The sequence below is a fragment of the Mobula hypostoma genome, chromosome 6, assembly GCF_963921235.1.
Source record: "Mobula hypostoma chromosome 6, sMobHyp1.1, whole genome shotgun sequence".
Classification (NCBI taxonomy): Eukaryota; Metazoa; Chordata; class Chondrichthyes; order Myliobatiformes; family Myliobatidae; genus Mobula; species Mobula hypostoma.
The window spans coordinates 161,437,070-161,460,953 of record NC_086102.1 but is presented as its reverse complement, the minus strand read 5'-3'; the positions used below and the strand labels follow the sequence as shown (position 1 = coordinate 161,460,953).

The window sequence follows — 23,884 nt, the reverse complement described above, 5'->3', positions numbered from 1 at the left end:
AATGTATACGGCAAAATTGAGTTGCCAAGATCTTGAATCTCATATTCCATTAAAGAAAGTATTAGTACAAAACCTATTTTCAAAAAATTATTAGATATTTTCCACTTCTCTTCCATGTTTTCAGTAATTGCAGATGCTACTTCAATTCATGCATGAACATTGTTGACTAATCTCTTGAGAACTGATTCAAGCCTTCTGAAAAGCCAATTACTTAATATCTACACTGGATCTCCCTCGCCCACTTTATCAGATACATCCCCAAATATTCCTGGAGTTTAGTCTTATGTACTCTACCTTCATAAACCCATGTTCTGTTTGCTCAATCATAATATTATATTGGTTTATTTATTACAGATTCCAGAATCTTCTCAACTAATGATGCCTGGCTAACAGGTCAGCAGTTCCTTGATTTTTCTTGCCTTTTTTAAACAGCAGTTTCCATATACAGGTCCACTACACATTGGTTACCCCAGTATGTCCCATCAGCAGTTTGACATTCAACACAACTTTGCTGCAGGACTACAACTGTCATTTTGGTACACAAAAAGCTTGTACAGCATCAGACAATTACAACCACCAAACACTATTTTACATTAAAGTTTTGGTTTCAAGGACAAACTGATACAGTAAAAATTAAACAGATACACAAACAAAAGACACAAAATTAAAAGGTCCCCTAAAATAGAATTATTCTCCAAGCTAATGCAATTATGATAGCATCATTTATTGAAAGAGTAACTAATATAAAATATGTGCCTTCTTTTGTACCTTTCATTGGAGCAACTTTTTCCTCTGGTACAACTGGCTTCTTTTCTTCAGGAATAAACTCAGGAACCTCAGGCACTTGAAAAATTTAATTTTTGGAGAAGAGAATTTCAGAGGCATACACTAAGAATATTTTAAATAGCAATGCACATAACATTAAATGCGCTACTACAAATAAGACCTGAACATAGTTCATCATCTTGCGACGAGCATATATTTATAACGTATACATAAATTACATCAAATGCAGCTAACTTAATAATTCAAGCAGAAATGCTTGACTGCCCACTAATTATTTTAATAACAAATTCTCTCAACAAATTCAAATAATTTTGATGAAAATATTTTTTTCTGAGGTATAGCACTTTATGGTGTGATTACTTCAAAATGTGCTCATGATTCATGAGAAGAACTCACTACCCCAAGTAAGTAAAAACAGAAAATGCTGGGAAAAACTCAGCAAGCTTGGCACATGTGTGGAAGGGTGAACAGCTAATGTTTTGGGTCAGACAACTTTCATCAGAACTGATAAAGAAACAAATTAGTCAAGAATGCAAAAAAGATGAGGGAAGGCAATGAGTCATATACAGGAGGCTTTACTGTCTCTTCACAGTTCCACATTTTCACCCCATCAAAGAAATTCTTTTTGTTACACCCATTATCCTCCTCCATTTTCTCTGCTATCTAGAATAATTTGTTTCTGTCTTCCTTTGTTTTGATGAAGGCTCTCAGAACTGAAATGTTAACTGTTCATAACCGGATGAATTTTTCCATCGTTTTCTGGTTGGCTGAGTGAATTCTCTACATAAGTCATAGGCACATTGCATTTTCTGTCTTATTTTCAACGCAGGGGTTCCCAACCATTTTATGCCACGGAACCATGGATGCCCGAGGGGTCCATGGACTCCAGGTTGGGATCCCCTGGTTTACAGTTTCATGCTTCAGTATACTACTTCTAATTCAATATCTCCACTCGACTTAATGATAAAATGCACAAAACAAGTGACCAAATACGAATCAAGATTCACCATAAATGCACAAGACATCATGGTATATACAAACATGTGAACGCACACACACAGTAAAGCCAATTGATCATGTGATTACTTTTTCAAGGGCTCTGTTTAAAATGATGGGATGCATATTCCCATACCTTTGGTTGGAGGAACTTCTTTTCTTGAAACAAGCTGTGGCTTAACTTCATCAAAAATTGGCTTCTTGGACACTTTAAAGAACATTTTTAATTTTAGATGCAAGACATTGAAATGAATGGACATTTTTGCAAAAATGTTTGAAAAGTGAAATGAAACCTGGATGACAAACATATATTATACAAATTAGACCAGACAGCACAATCGACTGGTAAGAAGAATGTATGTGGCAAAATTGAATTGCCAAGATCTTGAATCACGTACTTCCATTAAAGAAAGTATTAGTACAAAACCTATTTTCAAAAAAAATATTTTAATGGTGCTGATTCTGTCTAATCTCAGTGATACGCTCAGTGAGTCAATAATTCACTTACATAATATTTCGCCATTGTCAAGTTTGCTGATGGCGTGGCAGTGGTGGGGCCCATTGTCAACAATGATTAAACATCCTATAGAGAGGAGGTGGAAGTGCTTGAGAGCTGGTGCCAAGGAAATATTGTCTCCCTCAATGTCAACATGAGAAAGCAGATGGTTATTGACTTCAGGAGAACTCACACCACTCATACCACTCTTTACATCGGTGGCACAGAAGTGGGAAATGCAAGCAGCTTCAAACTCCAGGGAGTGCACAACTTATACAACCTCTCATGGTTCCTGAACACATCCTATACAATCAAGAATGCTCACCAATGCCTCTTTTTCTGAGGAGACTGACAGGAGCTGGACTATGCACATCAATACACATGTCCTTCTGCAGATGCACAGTAGAGAGCATCCTAACATGCTTCATCACTGCATGGTATGGAAATTGCACTAAGGCACACAGAGAATCTCAACAACGGGTAGTCAAAACTGTCCAGCACATCACCAGCACTGGTCTACCCACCATCAAGGACATCTATACAGAAAGTGCCAGAAAAAGGCCAGCAACATCATGAAGGATCCCACCCACCCTGTTCATGGACTGTTTGTCCGACTCCCATCAGGGAGGAGGCTATGCAGTATACACCAGACTTAAAAGTTGCTATTCTCTCCAAACAGTAACATCTCCACTCACTAACCTACCCCAGCAACCCCCCACACCCACCACCATTACTTTATCATTTCCTGTCAGAGTCACCTTATGCACAGACACTCCTGTGCCTAGCGTGACTTAATGGACATAAAATTACTCTATGTATATAAGCTATCCAATGTATTTATATTTGTTGCATTTTTTGTGCTGTATTGGATCCGGAGTAACAATTATTTCATTCTGATTTACACGTGTGTACTGGAAATGACATTAAACAATCTTGAATTTTGAATCTTAGTTGCTGAAGTCTGCATTGATTCCAACATTTAAAATATTCAAAACAACTTGAAAATTTAAGTGATCCTGGTAATTATACTGCATACTTGTCAACTTGACATTTATGAGAAATTGTTGTATGTAAATGCATAATTGGTTGAGATTCCTAATATTGCTTCAACATATAAAGTTTCTACTGCATTAACTTCAGTGAGTTCTTTGAGGAAGTTTCGAAAATAGTGAATGATTACAGTCTAATAATGCTACATAACTAAATTCCTAAGAGCTTCACAAAAATGCACTGCATTGAAGGCTATTTGATAGAAAGTTCTGTAGGAATACAGGCCAGCCCCAACTTGGAAAAATTGACTCCTTAGCAGCATAAAAATGTTATTAAAAGAAATGGATATGGATAAGCTAGTCTAAGTAAATTTTGACAAAATTCTGCATTAAAATTATTGCTTTATATTATTTTAATTGATGACTTCGTCAAAAACATTAACAACTATTTGTATAAGAAATCCTCAGAAGTAGACTTGCTAAGATGAAAACATAAATAATGAAATTCACCTTTGAAGTTCAAACGTTACCTTTAAAGAAGTACTTAAAAGAAATAAGATGTTGATCTGTTACAAGAAATCTGACTAAATAAAATGTTGAAGTCAATGAACTGGGCGCAAATACATAACTTTTCATAAAATTCACAGATAATGTTGCCTATAAAGAGCAGGTTATTGACATCCTATTTTAAATATTTATTCCTCAGAAGTAATCCTCCATAATGTGTTGTTTGAAACAAGATAGCATAACTGTTTCTACCTTTCCGATGACTAATTTCATCTTCTTCCAAAATAGTGTAAGTAATTTCTTCGTGAGTCTTTGATATTTCAGTCACTTTAAAAGAGATATATGCTATCAGTTTTCATTTAGCAAGAACACATGTAGAAGATAGCAACAATTGAGACAAGACACTATAAGTTTACGAACTACAATTGTATACTAATTAACATAATTTGAGAAAATAAAATTGTTTTGCTCCTTGTCTATTTATGTTCATTTGTTCTTAGCAAACTTTGTGCAACAGCAAATGACCTAAGATGAGGAATTGACTTTAGGGAGGTTTAAAGAAAAATAACTAAATTATTAATGGAGAGTTAGTCATCAATGAAAATTATTTGGACATCTTGTCATTTTAACTAATTTAATCTTACTATAGTCATACTCAATGGCCCTTCAAGGTCAGTTTTCTCACGATTAATGTGTATTCCTGTTCAAAAGAAAGTGTTTTTTTATAAATCATCATACATAGAAAGAATATGACACCTGCTTGGAATATTGGATTTTAAATATTAGAAATTACACATTAGGTTTTACTGAAAAATTGGTTTCTTACATTAAACCACTGATATAGTAAAGTTGTATTTTAATTAAGTCAGCATGATATTATATTTGTATTATTAGTGTTGGTTTCTAATGAACAGAAATGAAATGTGGAACATGAATAACATAGAGACAGCCTTTGTGTCTGTTATATTTGAATTCTTGCCATAAATTATGAGTTCAGAGCAACAATGCCTATGTGTAGTAGAACCCTTCAAAGCTGGGAATCCTTTGAAATGTACATCACGCATCATAATCATTCTGATCAAGGAACTGATGCCTTCCTAAGAACTCCAATGCTCAGCTCAGTTTTTATAGGTACACAGTAAACCTCATCATAACTTCATAAAAGCTGCTCAAGCTGTGGGCCACTATGTAACTGCCTTCATGCATGGCCAGTTAACCTCACCATGTTTCAATGTCAGAAGTGTATTGAAGTCCATTTAAAGTTCGAAGGTGCTGAATTGGGAGGTGCATCAACTTACTAAATTAGAGGTTTCAGATTATTAACTAATGTAATTTGGTGTGAGGTTCAATTTCTGCAAAGCTTAATTTCTGTTTAGCATCAACTGACTTAAAAATTAAGTTGACATGGATATGGACACTATTATTGGGTCTGACTGGATGAACAATTGTTTCCAGAGTGTATGACTGTATTAGCATGCTGGCTGGAGAGAGGGAAGGGTTGGGGAGGAAGGAAATGTGTGTGGGTAGTAGCAGAGATGATCCATTTGAGACAAGTATCATAAAGATGAATCATTAGCATGAGCCCATCCACTGATAAAACAATTCTGTTTAACAGTATTGTTTAAATTATGCTGATTCAGAATGTTTGAATGGGATTCAATAATTTCCATACTTCATTAAAACCAAATATGTGAAACACATTACCTATTTCTTCTGTCCATTCTTGTTCTGTTAAAAAGATAAGAAAAAAATATCAATATCCAATCATGTTAACATAATTAAGGGGGTAACGTCTGAACAGCTAACTGAAACGAATACATGGGGAGATACAGGAAAAAAGAAACTTCAAATATGGTTGCTGCATGGACAAGGCCCTCATGCCTCTGGATCACCTGATGCGCCCTCTGGGGAAGGAGACGCCGGAGCTGGTCGTGTGCCACTAGATTCCGTACTGGATTGGGGGCTGGCTGTCCTGTCCTCCAGTGTTCACTCAGTGGAAGACAAACTGGACTACGTTCGTCTGCAACTGTACTTGCAAGAGATGAGAAACTGCTGCAGGTTTGTCCTTGCAGAAACGTGGCTCCAGGATAACATCCATGCATCATCAATTTACTGGACATGACACTCAGGGACTTGGGCTATATAATTTTTGTCACTGTATTTACACTGCTATCATAATTATATATGCTGTATGTGCCTTGTGCTGTGTGGTTTTGCACCTTGACCCCAGAGACATACGGTTTCATTTGGCTGCATTCATGTATATTTTTGAATGACAACTAAACTTGAACTTGAAAAGTACAGCATAAAAAAGTGCACACAAATCCAAAATACAGTTCTTAAGTACAATTTTTTGCAAGTTAGATTTAGGAAAAAGTTTGCAATGGCTGCTAAATTTGACAACATGAAAATCATGCAAAAGGATATATATGTACAGTACATTGAACCTGTTGTAAGTAAAGCTGTTGTGGTAAATTGTGAAGAATTTACAAGGAGAGAGCAAGCAACAAGCTTTTTAATCACAACCATTGAGGCATTGGTGCTGAAGTTTGGGCAGAAGTTTGGGGGAGATCTCTATTCCCAGAGGATCACAAGATCACATAATATCAATAAAAGCACCTTCAGATTGTACATCCTCACAAGTGGAACACTATGATGATACTCAATTCACCACAACTTCGTCAATCATCTGTGGTTGAAGAGAATATCTAATGAAATATTGAGCTAACAGTCTGCTGGAGGAACTCAGTGGGTTGACTAACACTGGTGACTCGAAATAAATTGTCGGCTTTTTTGATCAAAGCCCTGCATCAGGACTGAGAGTGGAGAGGCAAGACAGCTAGCATAGAGGGGAGAAGGGGCAATGGCAAGAATGGATTCAGAAGTGATTGGTGGAATGTTGTCTCAACTATACATCTGCTACAGTCAAAATCACCACCAAACCCCTTCCACTAGCCTCATCCACACCAGTACCCAATTGAACCCAAGCAATCTGGGCATATTTGTTCTTCCAGCTGGCCTCAGATCTGTCAAATCAAAGGCTGCTTCCTATCCAAATTACACAGTAATAAATTCTTCAGCCCAGCCCAGACTTACTTGACAATACATTCATACATTAACAGCTGTTTTACCTGTAAATGATTTTTCTTCAAATGGAATTCCAAAGTCAGGAACATCTGAAGAATACAGAGAGAATATGTATTATTTTTAGGTTTTTGATCCTGTGGATTTACTGTATTGATATTTTTGAATATTTTACTTCAAGAAATTAAACTTCTAATTGGCATTTCAAGTTTTAAATCCTAGCAAGGTTTTTAGGAAGTGTAAACAAAATGATTAACAGCAATGACAACGGAGTGTTAAAGGTAGCTTTTAAAATTCATTAACAGCCTAACATTTGCATACACATTTACATTTTACATACAAACTAGAAATATTTTAAGAACAGTAATATTTGCGAAATTATTTAATATAGGTACTTTATTGTAAACAAACTTACAGCAGCTTGTGAACCATTAACTAAATGAGGCAATGAACACAATTGCATCTGTTCATGATTTATCTTTTTGTAAACTAATATTTGATTACTGGAATATGAAATCTTAAAAAGATTACATACCAGGTTTCCTCCGCTGCAACGTAATTTCTGTAAGTGAGGTAAACACATAAATTAGTTCTGAAAACAACACAATTTCTTTGAAAAAAATTCTGTTAAAGTCAAAAGTACCTACCTTGGCTAGACACATAAAGTTCTGCAGTACTTTTAGCTTCACCTCTTGGTTCCAGTTGAGCAATTACAGAATAAACACCTGAAGAAAATAATTTTATACTTTGATATTTATCTTTATTTTAACTGAAATGAGATTTCAATGTATTTCAGAATATGTATAGCATAGAAACAGGTTAACAATAAAAAAAGCCTATATTGATGTTGATGGATGCAGGGATTCATTCCAGAATCTATGTTCAAGGTAGAGAACCTCCTCGTCTTGTTATTTGATTATACCCAAGGCTCCTAATTTTGGAAAACATCACATACACCATTGTATCCATTACTTATATAAAACAACTTTACATTTCCAAATACCTCTATCAGGCCTCTAGTCATAATTATTAATTCTTTTTTATTGATATAACCAGTTTTACATTCACTTTTGTACTTCTCAGTACATTGAGGACATTTTTATGACTGTGTTCCGATCAAAGTTCAAAATTAAGCTTAACGTAACTTCTCTAGTTTGCATTGCTCTCTGAAAATTAACCTCAGCTGATAATCAAAATAAAGAAATAACAATTATAGTAAATATAAGATTAAATCATTACAATAAACAAACCTTCATCTTCTGTTGTGACATTATGGATGGTCATAAAATGTCGGCGCCCTTCCCTTCTGAAACTGTATTTTGCACTTTCTTTCAAAACCACTGTGTCTTTAAACCAGGTTACAATGGCATCATCAAAGGATACCTCACACTCAAATACAGCGGACTCGTGTTCGTTTACCACAATATCCTGAATTGTCTTTGTGAATTCAATTGGGTGAGCTGTAACATACAAAAGCAGAAACAATATTCTTAAGCAAAATCCACTCTGCAAATTACAATTAAAGTAACCCCATTTAATAAAACTACAAACCTTGAACCCTTAAATCAGCAGATGTCTCTAGATCTTCAAATCTGCAAGTAAATCGACCTTGATCCTCGGGTTTCAAGTCACTTATCGTAACTTTCTGTAATTTATCTACAACATCTATGGAATATCGGCCACGACCCTCAATTCTCCTGCCATTTTTAAACCATTCAGTTTTTAAATTTGGTAAAGAAAACTGGCAAACCATGATACAGATATGACCTTCTTTCCCGGAAAGATTTTCAAGATGTTGTTCAACAATAGGTTCTACAGAACAGAAACAATTTAAATAAATTAGAGGAGTTAAAAAGTCTCCAGAGAACATTTAGAACCAAAATTATAAATACCACTTACCAACAACTGTCAGTTTAGCACTTGAGATATGTGGGCCACAGACAATGCGGAAGTTGCCTTGATCTTGCAGACCACAATTTCTAACTCTTAAGCGATGAATACTACCATCAATGCTCATTTCATACTTGCTATTTGATTCCAATTTTTCAGTTCCTTTGTACCAGGAAAGCTTGATTTCAGGATAGTTTATTTTTATGGCACATTCAAACACTGCATCTGCATTTGTACGTACAACCTGATCTTCAATATCTTTGATTAATTCAATAGGCTGTAGATAAAATAAACATTTTTATAAATATCTATTTCCAAAGATATGCACGGAATATCACAGAATATCATTATATCACTTGAGAAAATCATTGCATTATAAAGACAAAAAACATACCTCAACTTTTTCTATTCTTTGCTGAATATATTGAATTAGTTCATTAAACTCGTCTTCTTCAGGGCCTTGCTCCCGCTCTTCGATCTCCTTAATAAAGCATCAATTAGAAGTAATTACCAAAGGGCATGAATATAAGCCATTTATTCTGCATAAAATGTATAATATGTCCTATGGTACAAACTTATATAACGTTACGCACCACTCTGTGAGTTTCATCTTCTTTGCTGGCCTTCAGTTGCTCAATAGCTTGGAGGAGGCCCCGGAAATCTGTAATTCCATACATACGTGCATACTTCTCATACTCCTTAGGATCGACATTCCTTAACAGTTCTACAATATCAATGTCCTTATCTGCTTCTTCTTCCTTTTTCTTGGATGGTGTTCTTTTAAAATAAGTAGTAAAATTAATTCATTATTAAAAATCTACATCAGAAATACATGAGTCCATGTAAGAATATTAAAACCTGTGTGTTATCAACAAAAACATAACTAAATTTTTTCCATTCCATTAAATAGAACAAATCATCATGCAGAAAAAGGCCAAAATTAAGCAAGAGAGAGTGAGAGAGGTTCAGGAACATCATGCACATAATCAAGATAATGATCAGATGAAAAATCAAAACTTTATTAGCAATACATAAACCAGAATACTTACTTCTTCAATTTTGCTCTAAAGTCTGTTTCAACAATGATTTCTTTCTTCTCCGCGATTTCTAAGTTTGCACTGCTTTCAATTTCACCAAATTTATTAGATGCAACACATCTGTAATGTCCAGCATCAGTTTTTACCACATCTTTGATTTCTAGTTTGGCCTCTTGTCCCTTCTGTTGTATAATAAATCGTCCACCATGGTTCATTTGCCTCCATTTGCCTTTCATCCATTTGACATTTGGAATTGGATCACCACCAACCTTTGCAGTAAATGTTGCTATATCCTCTGAAATGTAGAATAGCTTCTTTAAGTATCACCTCTTGCAGAAATATTACTTTTTAACAAATATATTCACAACAAAATATTCAACAGTGCACTTACTTTCTATTACTTTCAAGTTATTTGGTTTCTCAATGAAGAAGATCTTGTCAGGTTGTGGTGGAGAAACCACTTTCTTTGTTGCCACTTTTTCTAAATCAAAACAAATTAAATGATTTCAATAGGTCTAATTCTAATAACTATTCACAATTTCTCAAAAAGTAAACATGGTGAATGAATGCTCTGTACATAGAAAAATTGTAATCTTTTGTTTAAATCAAACCTGATTTAACCAAAGGTATTCAGGGCGCATTTATACCACACTTTGATCTTATCACAAAATAACTTCTACTAGAGGTAAATTTGCTGAATGCGCCTGATCTGCATCTAGTGAGAAACAGCAAGAATCCTTTCTTCAGAAAGTCCCCTTCAGAGAGTTCCGGTCAGGTCAATTCCTCAGTTTAAATTTAAGTTATATAAACTTTTGTGTAACACCACTATTACAAGTAACACTTATATACAGAACCCTATCTATTCATTTGTGGCTGAATCCATTACTTTGCTTAAATATTGATTTTCAATTCAACAGTCAGGTGAGGTAATATGTTTGTAAGATATTTGGTGAATGAATCTGAGGTAGTCCCACAATTTCCTTTAATGTGCAAGTTGTAAGGCATTTGACTTTGTATTTCATCTCATTTCTTGTCATTTATGTCTGCCTTAACTACTTCTACAGGTTGTTCATTTCTATTTTCCCCAATTACATGCAGATAAAAAAACATCCTATTTATCTACCCCATACCTTGGATTGTTAACTTGGCTTTGCAATTGTCACTTCCAGCCTCATTTGTGGCTTTACACAAGTAGTCACCACTATCTGTCTTTGCAGCTGTTTTAATTGCTAGGGTAGCTGTGCCATTTACGAAAGTCATGTTCAATTTGTCAGATGGTTTTATTTCTTTCCTATCTTTGAACCACTGTACTTTAATTGGTTCAGACCCATGGACATGACAACTTAGCTGCACAGACTCTCCTTCAGTTGCTGTCATTGGTTTGAGTGGAATATCATAGACAGGTGGCTTCTTAAGTTCTAAAAAAACAACAAAATAAATGTTAATATTTAATACAGAAAATTTCTATTATCATTTTACATATTCTCTCCCCTTTGTGTTCATGTCCTTGTTGTTTCCAATTAACACATTTCCTCTTTCACTTAAGAATGTTTAGATACAGACTTGCTCAAAACATTAATAACACAATAATATCCGCATTTTAGCTCCGACACTTTTAGCACTTTTTCATAGATAAAGTTTCATCTAATGACCTATCCTGGATGATAAAACTTGCCCAACAACAAAATAACACAGAATGATTGCTATTGTAACTCAATTAGGATATGGATTCCTACCGCTTGAATTGGATTCTAATTAACAAAACAGGCAAGCTTTGATAAAGACAGAAAATCAAGGAAAGAAACTCAATTTGCAGAAACATAGTGATTCCAGAAGTAACAAGGGACTCATGTACTAATACAAGGGCAAGATAGTATACTTTATTCTTGATGATCACGGCTGCAATATAAGCTTATAAAACTGAAGAAACAGATAAAGGAATTCTAAACTCCTACTTACCTGCTCAACAAGTTAACAGCTATTTGTGTACAGAAATATCCAGGTCCCTCTGAACACCAACACTTTTCAATCTCTGACATTGAAACAATGCTCTATACGTTTGACACCACTGTAGCAAAGCACTTGACTTGATAGGCACCACATCTACCATCCTAAATTACTGTAAATATCCATTCCACTCACTATATGCAACATATGTATGGTGTGTGCCATCAACAAATGCACTAGTTATTTGCCCAGCCAATTCTGACAGCAGCTTTTCTACAACCAGAGAGATTTATGAGAATACCATTACCTCCAGGATTCTGTCCGGATCACAGAACATACTGATTTTGAAATAAATTGATGTTCCTTCAGTGTGACTTGGCCTAAAACCTGGAATCTCCTCCCAAAGGCACAATAGGACTAGCTTTTCCAGAAGGACTGTGATGGCTCAAGAACTTGACTCACCACCACATCCCAAGTAATTATTAGAGGGAAGCGATAAATGTTGACCTTTCCAGCAATGCCCAAATTGTGAAAAATGAATAATGAGAACACCTTTGTATTTATAGTTATTGATTAAAATGCAGTATTTTAAACAAAATGTATATAAGAGAAATCAACAACAGATTTTAGAAGTCCAATGGACTTTGTAATAATAAATATTAAAAAATGACAAAATGAGAGCGTGCAGAGGAGATTTACAAGGATTTTGCCTGGATTGGAGAGCATGCCTTAAGAGAATAGGTTGGGTGAACTTGGCCTTTCCTCCTTGGAGCGACAGATTATGAGAGGTGGCCTGACAGAGGTATATAAGTTGATGAGCGGCATTGCTTGTGTGGATAGCCAGAGGCTTTTTCCCAGGGCTGAAATGGCGAACAAGAGGGAACATAGTTTTACGGTGCTTTTAAGTAGGTATAAGGGGGATGTCAGAGGTAAGTTTTTCCACATAGAGAGTGGTGGGTGCATGGATTGCACTGCCAGCAACAGTGGTGGAGGTGGATACAATAGGGTCTTTTAAGAGACTCTTAGATAGGTACATAGAGCTTAGAAAAATAAAGGGCTATGCAGTAGGGAAATTCTAGGCAGTTTCTAGAGTCGGTTACATGATCGGCACAACATTGTGGACCAAAGGACCTGTAATGTGCTGTACATTTTCTACGTTTCTAAATATACATCGGCAAGTGTAAGTTTCGCCAACCCTTATAGCCATGAATATCCATCACTAACCTTTGATTAGCAGAGACACATTAAATGTTGCAGAGCCTGCCTCATTGGATACTTCACATGTATAAACACCAGAATCAGCAAGCTGTGCTTTCTTAATGTCCATTGTTATGAGATTATTTTTAAATAAGAACTCATAGTTTGTCGTTTGCAAGATCTCTTGCTCATCTTTTAACCAGGTGACAGATAATGGTTGTGAACCAGAAACGCGAGCTTCAAGTTTCACAGATTTTCCTTCTGTATCATGAATTGTTTCAAGAGGCTTTTTGGTAAAACTTGGTGGAATTTTACGATCTGTATCAGAAAGGAATAGCATTGTGAAAAACACACACACATCTACCTGGCCTAAAACATGCTGACTATTATCAACAGTTCCAATTAGAACTGCTATCATTTGTCATTTAAAATTTCAATTCAACTGGAATTCTGCAGCAGACCAGAACATTAAACTGAGCAAATTGCTCCTTGGATTATACACTAGGATCAAGCCTGGAGTAAAATCTGAGACCCCATTGACATCAAAGGGTTTGATCTGTGTACATTTTAGAAGGCCAATGGAAATGTCTTACTTCTTAATTTTGTGTTTGCTTTGCGGTTTTTAATTATTTTAAACTATTTTTGTGTATTTTAGTTCATTCTATTTGTCTTGATTCAAAAATAATTTTGTTGCACATTTAATTATTTACATGAAGAAATAATTTCAAGAGCTTCATCTCCAGTTTTGCTAACTACCAGGAAGTTTTGAGGGCAGGGTATCTTTTCTGCAACACCTGATAAAATATTGCTGCATTCCAGAATGTGGAAGATTAATAAGTTAGAGCCTCAGCAATGAGTGCCAATAAGGTGGTCAGACAGACTACTGGCAGTGATTCAAGTATGATATGGTCCATAAATTTTTTTATATATCTTCAGTGATATTAATCTCCACTGAGCAAAAAGCAATTGCTCAAGACACTAAATATATTCTGTATTAAGATCTACAGGATTTTGAGCACAATTGGGAAGAAGAGAAATGGGAAAGTGGAGGGAATTGCAGCTGATATGAAAGTTCAGCCTTATTCTTGTTGAATGGTAGCACAACAAATAAAAATCATTGTTAAAAGGTGTGAACATTTTCCCCATAATAAATAAAGCCCAGACACATATCATACGTCAACGAATAAAGAATTATAATTGTTATTGAACAATAACCTTTCACAATCACTTCAGCTTTGCATGAATCCTTTCCAATATCATTGCTGGCCTCACAAATGTATTGACCAACATCTCCTTTGTCTGCTTTCAGAATAATCAGATGCAGTGTATTTTCCACAAAAGTTATCTTATAATTGCCACCCGAATGAATCTCTCTGTCATCCTTCAGCCATCTAACTTTAATTGGGGAAGACCCAATTAAGTGGCACTCGAGATCCACAGTTTTTCCAACAGTAACTTCCACTGGTTCTAGTTTTTTGTCAAATAGAGGAGCAACTCTAGACTCTGAAACCATAACAAGAATTGCACTCTATTATAAATGCATCAACAGCAAAGTAATAACGTTTAGTACTGATTGATGAAAGTAGATACTAAAGTCCTAATACTATAAAAGGTAATTATTAATTAAGGAAAGAAGCTGAATTAGTAAATATAACTCAATATACTGTACCTTTGAGAGACAGTGTTGAATGACATGAAATATCTCCCGCTATGTTGGAAGCTTTGCAAGTGTATTCACCAGCATGCTTCAATTCAGTTTTAAGAATTTTAAGAGATGCTACATTCTCTATAAATGATATAATTAAATTTTCTCCAGGAATTAATTTTACACCATCTTTAAACCAAGCAGTTACAATAGGAGCTGAACCAGCAGTATGACATGCAAATGTGATTGGTAAGCCAACAGTCATTTCAATATTCTCCATTGTTCTTAAGAAAGAAGGTGGAATTTTATGTTCTGTAAAATAAAATGTTATGAAAATAAGATCATTTGATACCCTACTTGCATGCCATACTGACAAGTTAACTTTTAGTCGTTCATACACAAGGCAACCACTCTAAGCCACTCAAAACATTTCCTGCAATCAGTACCTGCGCACCATGGCTACAGTATATGCCATTTACAAAGTACACTGAAATCAATTGCCCAGGCAACTTTGATAGGACCTGTAAAAGCTACGAACTCAATGCCAAGAAAGCACATGGCATCTACAGGTTCCTCTCTAAATCACACAATACTCTGACTTGGAAAGATATCATTGTCATCACAAATGGGTCTAAATCATGGAATTCCCTTCTCAATGGCATTGTGAGCTGCTTTCCTGGGAATCCATGGCATGTTCAAGAAGGTGGCTTACTACCACCATATAAAGGGCTATTAGAGATGGGAAATAATTGTTGGATTTTAACTAATGTATAATCATGAAAAAAGATACCATCAAAATGATATGCTGACAAGAAGAGTTTATAACAATAAGGATTTTAAAATGCCTATTGAAGATTACAATAATGAATTACTCAATTTTTATGTTTCTTAATAGTCTACTCTAATATTCCATCTTGCCTTTATCAATTTCTTGGCTTACTTGCACTGAGTTCTAAATGCTTGCCATCTTATAATGTACTGCAATCTCTGACAACTTTATTAGGTTCTTCATTTTATTTGATACTATCTTTAATTTCCTTTTGGTATTTGTACTTTAAACAAATATAGTTCTAATAACACTTCTAAAAAATTACCAATAAATGCGACTGAAGAAAGAGGAGAATTTGCACTCCATACAATCATCATTACCCTTCACTTACCTTTGATCAGCAGAGATACATTAAGCCTTGCAGTGCCTACTTCATTGGATGCTTCACATGTATACACACCAGAATCAGCAAGCTGTACTTTTTTAATGTTCAACATTATGACATTGTTTTTAAATGATAGCTCATAGTTTTCAGTTTGCAAGATCTCTTGCTCATCTTTGAACCAGGTTACGGATAATGGTTGTGAACCAGAAACATGAGCTTCAAGTTTTATAGATTTTCCTTCTGTTTCATGAATTGTTTCAAGAGGTTTTTTAGTAAAGTTTGGTGGAATTTTATGATCTGCATTAGAAAGGAGTAACAATATAAATATCACATACTTTCAATTGGCTTGAGGCAGGCTGACTTTTAATGATGGTTTCAACTTGATTAATTGGTAATTTTTGCCGTACTCACATGGACTTACTGTTAGTTCATTGTAGTACACAGAGGCAGTGGTACGTTTGACAAAATTTCTGAAAGATTTGTGGCCACGCTTACTTTAATGGGAATTGCAGAGCAATAGTTTTACATAGTTAATTTTGTTTGCTTTGACTTGCTTTTAATTGTTACGTGCTTTAAGCAACATTTTTTTTCAAGTAGTTCTATTTAATTTATTATTTGCCTTAATTTTTATAGTTTTTAAACTACCTTTGAATATTATGCAATTAAAAACTAATAAAACTATTGGCGACTACTACAGTTAGCAAAGCCCTGTCCCCAACTTTGCCAATCATCGGAAAGTTTCCAGGAAAGGGCCTCTATTTTGCATGACCTGATAGAAATGTTGCTGAACTCCAGGGATGTGGAAAGTTATTAGGACGGAGCCTTTCCATTGGACAAGATAAAAGCAACAGCAATTTAAGTAGGAAACCAGATTGTTTGATCAGACACATAGCTATTTTTAATTTCTTCAATAATATTATTTTTCCATGAATGAAATGTAGACACTAACTGATCTAAATATATTCAAGACTAAGAATTACAGAGTATTGTTTACAGATCATAGTAAACAAGGGAAAATACAGGAAAATGGAGTTGTTGTAAAAGTTCAGCCTTATTCTTGTTAAATGGTGTTCACATTCTTTGGGTCTTCAAAGTTAAATATATGCTTCAGGAAAAGGAGAGATTGATGTGCACAAAAATAGAGAACTAATGATCAGTGTTAAGCCATTTTAAAATATTATAATAATGAGAAACACAGATAAAAATATAACAGAAATGATCAAATGACTTGTCAGAATCATTTTGAAGTGCAAAAATAAACATTCAGTTTTGAAATTGTTGAAGTCTAGGCTCATTAGATGCATGAGAGAGTTAAGATTATAACTGCTATTAATCAATACCTTTCACAATAACTTCAGTTTTGCATGAATCCTTTCCAATATCATTGCTGGCCTCACAAATGTATTGACCAATATCTCCTTTGTCTGCTTTCAGAATAATCAGACGGGGTGTACTTTCCACATAAGTTATCTTGTAATTTCCACCCGATCGAATCTCTTTGCTATCCTTCAGCCAAGTAACTTTAATTGGTGGAGAGCCAATTAAGTGACACTCAAAGTCCACAGTTTGTCCGGTTGTTACCTCCACTGACTCCAGTTTTTTGTCAAATAGAGGAGCAACTCTGGACTCTGAAAACATTATAATAATTAATACAATAATTACAACAACTCTATTATAGAACTATCAATTGTAAAGTAACAACATATATCAATTATAGATCAAAACATTATTAAAGAAAAAATAAGGTAAATATTCAATCCAACATACCTATAAGAACTAGTTTTGAACTACATGAAACAACTCCAACTTCGTTGGAAGCTTTGCAAGTGTATTCACCAGCATGATTCATCTTAGTTTTAAGAATTTTAAGAGTTGCTACATTCTCCATGAAAGATATAATTAAGTTTTCTCCAGGGAGTAATTTTACACCATCTTTAAACCAAGATATTTTAATAGGAGCAGAACCAGCAGTGCAACATTCAAAGGTCACTGGTAAACCAAGAGATACTTCCATATTCTTAATTTTCCTGATGAAATAAGGTGCCATTTTATGTTCTGCAAAATAAACCATTACAGATTGAGAAGACAATTCAGACTTCCTACTTGCTTCCCCATGTACATATTAAATTTCAGTGATTCATCCGCAAAGAAACCAAGATTACTCTACATACCAACACTCTCAGCATGAAACAATACTTGAGAAGCCTGACAAAGCAACTAATTTAACTGGCACCATATTTGCAACTGTAAACCACTTTAAACATCCATTCCTCAATTTTCTGTGTGCCATGGCTGCACAATGTACTTCATTTACTTGTCTCTCTGACAGCATCTCTTACTTCTATCACTAAGAAAGCACTTTTGGAACACAAACACAAAATAATCTACAGATGCTGGGGTCAAAGCAACACTGACAACACGCTGGAGGAACTCAGCAGATCGGGCAGCAACCGTGGAAACGATCAGTCAACGTTTCGGGCCAGAACCTTTTGTCACGAAGGGTTCCGGCCCGAAAGGTTGACTGATCGTTTCCACGGATGCTGCCCGACCTGCTGAGTTTCTCCAGCGTGTTGTGGACATTTGGAACACAACCACTTGCAAGCTCATCTACTTAATACTCTGGTTTGTAAATATATTGCTGCTCATTGATTGTCACAAGATCTATTTTCTTGACTTCCCATTGAAAACGTGTGTGTACATCTTCCCTAGGAGAACATTAGCTGATCAAGAAGGTGGCTCAACACCACCTTCGCAATAAGTGAAGAAGATACAAGTAATGCCATATTATGAAAAATAAATAGTAAAAATTTCTACACCAACTCCTTCTTCATTATCCACAAGAGACAGGGGCTTCCCGCATACACCAGATAAAATGAACACCACTTAGACACTGTCTTTTGTACCCTATGACCGTCCAAATAATCATAAAATAGTCCCTTAAGTATTACAGTTTTTAAAAAATACCTATAAGGTAACAGTATTAGTTTAAATGAATGCATTTATACTTGAATGCAGAGATCAGTTCTGAAATCATAGGGAACAGCTATGTAAGCCTGAGGCTATTCTTGACTGCAACAGCAAACAGCAGGGAACCACTTGACCCAAGCAGTATGAAAACTGATCACTATGTTTATAGAGATAATGATTAGTACCTCAGCATGTATATGGTTATAGAAATACTTGTCCAAAGAAGTTCAAGATAGGGACTGGGGACAACTTCACAAGTAAGTGAAAGTGAATATATTAATAATGAGGACTGATTGTACACAGAACATTCTCTATGTTAAGTCATTGGTTAACTCATTTGACAGCAAGTAACAGAATAATAAAATAATACCCATTGTAATCACTAATAGCATTACTAACCTTCGATTGAAACAGAGACGTTAAACTGTGCAGTGCCTACTTCATTGGATGCTTCACATGTATACACACCAGAATCAGCATGCTGTGCTTTTTTAATGTTCAACATTACGACGTTGTGTTTAAATGATAGCTCATAGTTTTCAGTTTGCAATATCTCTTGCTCATTTTTGAACCAGGTTACAGATAATGGTTGTGAACCAGAAACACGAGCTTCAAGTTTTATAGGTTTTCTTTCTACTTCGTGTATTGTTTCAAGAGGCTTTTTAGTAAAGCTTGGTGGAATTTTACGATCTGTAACCGACAGAAGTAGCACTATGAAAGTGATAAACAACCAGTTGTCGTGAAGCATGCTAACTTTAGCTAAGGCTTCTAGTCACTACACCACAGGATTCTGGTCACCTTTAAGCTGAGGAAGTTGCCTCCTGGATCATGTACAAAGTCATATTTGGTGGAAATTCTGGCAGCTTGTTGATTTTCATAGGGATTGTAGAGCAGAACTTGGGGAGGAATGTATTACTCTTTAGTTTTGTTTTTGTATTATTTTGATATTTTTATTTATTGGTGTTTATGCATTTTTGTTACCTTGTTTGGATCTTTTCATTTTTTTTCCTAATTCAATTTTATTAATAGTTAACCTATATCTGGATATTGAATAAACCTATTAGCTACAAAAGCAATGCCAACTATTATAGCAAGAAAAGCTCCAACCCAAAGATGGTTAGGAAAATCAAAATAAGAAATGCACATGCACAGGATAGCAAAAAAAAATTGACCAAGTAACCATTAAGAATCACACTGCAGATGTTAAAGAAGTATCTTTTGAAACTAATCAAACCTGGATTCTTACAACTCACATTCATTTTTAAATATTTAAAAGATTTCTTCTATAATTACTAACATCTAGGCTCACAAGATATAACAGAGAGCAAAGATTTGTAATTATTATTGATCAGTACCTTTCACAGTCACTTCAGTTTTGCATGAATCCTTTCCAATATCATTGCTGGCCTCACAAATGTATTGACCAACATCTCCTTTGTCTGCTTTCAGAATGATCAGGTGGGGTGTATTTTCTACATAAGTTATGTTGTAATTGCCACCAGATCGAATCTCTTTGCCATCCTTCAGCCAAGTAACTTTAATTGGGAAAGATCCAGTTAAATGGCATTCAAGATCCACACTTTCCCCTGTTGTAACTTCTACTGGTTCTAGTCTTTTGTCAAAGCGGGGTGCAACCCTAGGCTCTAAAAATGTAAACATAAATATTTTATTGTAAAAGTAACAAAGTAATAACTATGCAAGGCAACATGAAAGCAGATATTAAAATGTCAACACTATATTAAACTAATTTGCAAGGGGGATGGGACCCAGAGCGATAGAGCAGTGAAAGAGGTGCATGGAATAAAGCCAGATCAAACATATGGAGAGGCTTTGAGGAAAGAGAAGCAGAATATACGGTGTAAAGACAGCAAGGTAGAAGGGCTGAAATGTGTGTACCTCAATGCAAGAAGCATCAGGAACAAAGGTGATGAACTGAGAGCTTGGATACGTACATGGAATTATGATGTAGTGGCCATTACAGAGACTTGGCTGGCACCAGGGCAGGAATGGATTCTCAATATTCCTGGATTTCAGTGCTTTAAAAGGGATAGAGAGGGCGGAAAAAGGGGAGGAGGGGTGGCATTATTGGTCAGGGATACTATTACAGCTACAGAAAGGGTGGGTAATGTAGCAGAATCCTCTTTTGAGTCAGTACGGGTGGAAGTCAGGAACAGGAAGGGAGCAGTTACTCTATTGGGAGTATTCTATAGGCCCCCTGCTAGCAGCAGAGATACAGAGGAGCAGATTGGGAGGCAGGTTTTGGAAAGGTGCAAAAATAACAGGGTTGTTATCATGGGTGACTTTAACTTTCCTAATATTGATTGGCACCTGATTAGTTCCAAGGGTTTAGATGGGGCAGAGTTTGTTAAGTGTGTCCAGGACGGATTCCTGTCACAGTATGTGGACAGGCCGACTGGGGGAATGCCATACTAGATCTAGTACTAGGTAATGAACTGGGTCAGGTCACAGATCTCTCAGTGGGTGAGCATCTGGGGGACAGCGACCACTGCTCCCTGGCCTTTAGCATTATCATGGAAAAGGATAGAATCAGACAGAACAGGAAAATTTTTAATTGGGGAAGGGCAAATTATGAGGCTATAAGGCTAAAACTTGCGGGTATGAATTGGGATGATGTTTTTGCAGGGAATTGTACTATGGACATGTGGTCGATGTTTAGAGATCTCTTGCAGGATGTTAGGGATGAATTTGTCCCGGTGAGGAAGATAAAGAATGGTAGGGTGAAGGAACCATGAGTGACAAGTGAGGTGGAAAATCTCGTCAGGAGGAAGAAGGCAGCATACATGAAGTTTAGGAAGCAAGGGTCAGATGGGTCTATTGAGGAATATAGGAAAGCAAGAAAGGAGCTTAAGAAGGAGCTGAGAAGAGCAAGAAGGGGGCATGAGAAGGCCTTGGCCAGTAGGGTAAAGGAAAACCCCAAGGCATTCTTCAATTATGTGAAGAAAAAAAGGATGACAGGAGTGAAGGTAAGACCAATTAGAGAAAAAGGTGGGTAGATGTGCCTGGAGGCTGTGGAAGTGAGCGAGGTCCTCAATGAATACTTCTCTTTGGTATTCACCAATGAGAGGGAACTTGATGATGGTGAGGACAATATGAGTGAGATTGATGTTCTGGAGCATGTTGATATTAAGGGAGAGGAGGTGTTGGAGTTGTTAAAATACATTAGGATGGATAAGTCCCCAGGGCCTGATGGAATATTCCCCAGGCTGCTCCACGAGGTGAGGGAAGAGATTGCTGAGCTTCTGGCTGGGATCTTTATGTCCTCGTTGTCCACAGGAATGGTACTGGAGGATTGGAGGGAGGCGAATGTTGTCCCCTTGTTCAGAAAAGGTAGTAGGGATAGTCCGGGTAATTATAGACCAGTGAGCCTTATATATGTGGTGAGAAAGCTGTTGGAAAAGATTCTTAGAGATAGGATCTCTGGGCATCTAGAGAATCATGGTCTGATCAGAGACAGTCAGCATGGCTTTGTGAAAGACAGATTGTGTCTAACAAGCCTGATAGCGTTCTTTGAGGAGGTGACCAGGCATATTGATGAGGGTAGTGCAGTGGATGTGATCTACATGGATTTTAGTAAGGCATTTGACAAGGTTCCACATAGGTTTATTCAGAAAGTCAGAAGGCATGGAATCTAGGGAAGTTTGGCCAGGTGGATTCAGAATTGGCTTGACTGCAGAAGGCAGAGGGTCATGGTGGAGGGAGTACATTCACGTTGGAGGATTGTGACTAGTGGTATCCCACAAGGATCTGTTCTGGGACTTCTACTTTTCATGATTTTTATTAACGACCTGGATGTTGGGGTAGAAGGGTAGGCTGGCAAGTTTGCAGACAACACAAAGGTTGGTGGTGTTGTAGATAGTGTAGAGGATTGTCAAAGATTGCAGAGAGACATTGATAGGATGCAGAAGTGGGCTGAGAAGTGGCAGATGGAGTTCAACCCGGAGAAGTGTGAGGTGGTACACTTTGGAAGGACAAACTCCAAGGCAGAGTACAAAGTAAATGGCAGGATACTTGGTAGTGTGGAGGAGCAGAGGGAGCTGGGGGTACTTGTCTACATATCCCTGAAAGTTGCCTCACAGGTGAATAGGGTAGTTAAGAAAGCTTATGGGGTGTTAGCTTTCATAAGTCGCGGGATAGAGTTTAAGCGTTGCGATGTAATGATGCAGCTCTATAAAACTCTGGTTCGGCCACACTTGGAGTACTGTGTCCAGTTCTGGTTGCCTCACTATAGGAAGGATGTGGAAGCATTGGAAAGGGTACAGAGGAGATTTACCAGGATGTTGCCTGGTTTGGAGAGTATGCATTATGATCAGAGATTAAGGGAGCTAGGGCTTTACTCTTTGGAGAGAAGGAGGATGAGAGGAGACATGATAGAGATGTACAAGATAATAAGAGGAATAGATAGAGTGGATAGCCAGCGCCTCTTCCCCAGGGCACCACTGCTCAATACAAGAGGACATGGCTTTAAGGTAAGGGGTAGAAAGTTCAAGGGGGATATTAGAGGAAAGGTTTTTACTCAAGGAGTGGTTGGTGCGTGGAATGCACTGCCTGAGTCGGTGGTGGAGGCAGATATACTAGTGAAGTTTAGGAGACTACTAGACAGGTATATGCAGGAATTTAAGGTGGGGGCTTATATGGGAGGCAGGGTTTGAGAGTCGGCACAACATTGTGGGCCGAAGGACCTGTACTGTGCTGTACTATTCTATGTTCTATATAGTTTATGGTAAATATTATAGAAGTCAAAATCATAAATGTTTAACTCAATATACCTTTGACAGATAATCTGGAACTGCATGAAGCATCTCCCATCATGTTTGATGCTTTGCAAGTGTATTCACTAGCATGCTCCATCTCAGCTTTAAGAATTTTAAGAGTTGCTACATTCTCCATGAAAGACATATTTAAATTTTCTCCAGGGACCAACTTTACACCATCTTTAAACCAAGAAGTTTCAATGGGAGCTGAACCAGCAGTATGACATTCAAATGTTACTGAAAGACCGAGGGTTACTTCCATATTCTTAACTTTTCTTACAAAAGAAGGTGCAGTTTTGCGCTCTGTAAAACAAACCATAACAGAAAAGTTAATATAATTGTACAAGCTTCTTTTACCAATAGTTAAAAGGTCAAAATGTTCCAACAAAGGTATTCACATTCTGCACAATGCTAATT

General features: G+C 36.4%; 1 protein-coding gene across 1 annotated transcript in view; it reads right to left on the bottom strand.

Moving 5' to 3' along the window:
• ttn.1 (titin, tandem duplicate 1) overlaps positions 1–23,884 on the bottom strand; it is a 377,466-nt gene that overhangs the window by 219,547 nt on the left and 134,035 nt on the right. The window contains exons 69-92 of the mRNA XM_063052084.1: positions 23,483–23,770; positions 20,051–20,338; positions 19,095–19,385; positions 17,496–17,783; positions 17,069–17,356; positions 15,735–16,025; positions 14,599–14,886; positions 14,145–14,432; positions 12,957–13,247; positions 10,916–11,203; positions 10,177–10,266; positions 9,798–10,080; positions 9,342–9,525; positions 9,143–9,229; positions 8,758–9,025; positions 8,410–8,670; positions 8,109–8,318; positions 7,506–7,583; positions 7,394–7,420; positions 6,906–6,950; positions 5,479–5,502; positions 4,027–4,101; positions 1,919–1,990; positions 769–843 (exon numbers count right to left, since the gene is read on the bottom strand). Coding sequence (XP_062908154.1) covers positions 769–843; positions 1,919–1,990; positions 4,027–4,101; positions 5,479–5,502; positions 6,906–6,950; positions 7,394–7,420; positions 7,506–7,583; positions 8,109–8,318; positions 8,410–8,670; positions 8,758–9,025; positions 9,143–9,229; positions 9,342–9,525; positions 9,798–10,080; positions 10,177–10,266; positions 10,916–11,203; positions 12,957–13,247; positions 14,145–14,432; positions 14,599–14,886; positions 15,735–16,025; positions 17,069–17,356; positions 17,496–17,783; positions 19,095–19,385; positions 20,051–20,338; positions 23,483–23,770 — 4,668 coding nt within the window. The remainder of the gene's footprint in view (positions 1–768; positions 844–1,918; positions 1,991–4,026; positions 4,102–5,478; positions 5,503–6,905; positions 6,951–7,393; positions 7,421–7,505; positions 7,584–8,108; positions 8,319–8,409; positions 8,671–8,757; positions 9,026–9,142; positions 9,230–9,341; positions 9,526–9,797; positions 10,081–10,176; positions 10,267–10,915; positions 11,204–12,956; positions 13,248–14,144; positions 14,433–14,598; positions 14,887–15,734; positions 16,026–17,068; positions 17,357–17,495; positions 17,784–19,094; positions 19,386–20,050; positions 20,339–23,482; positions 23,771–23,884) is intronic.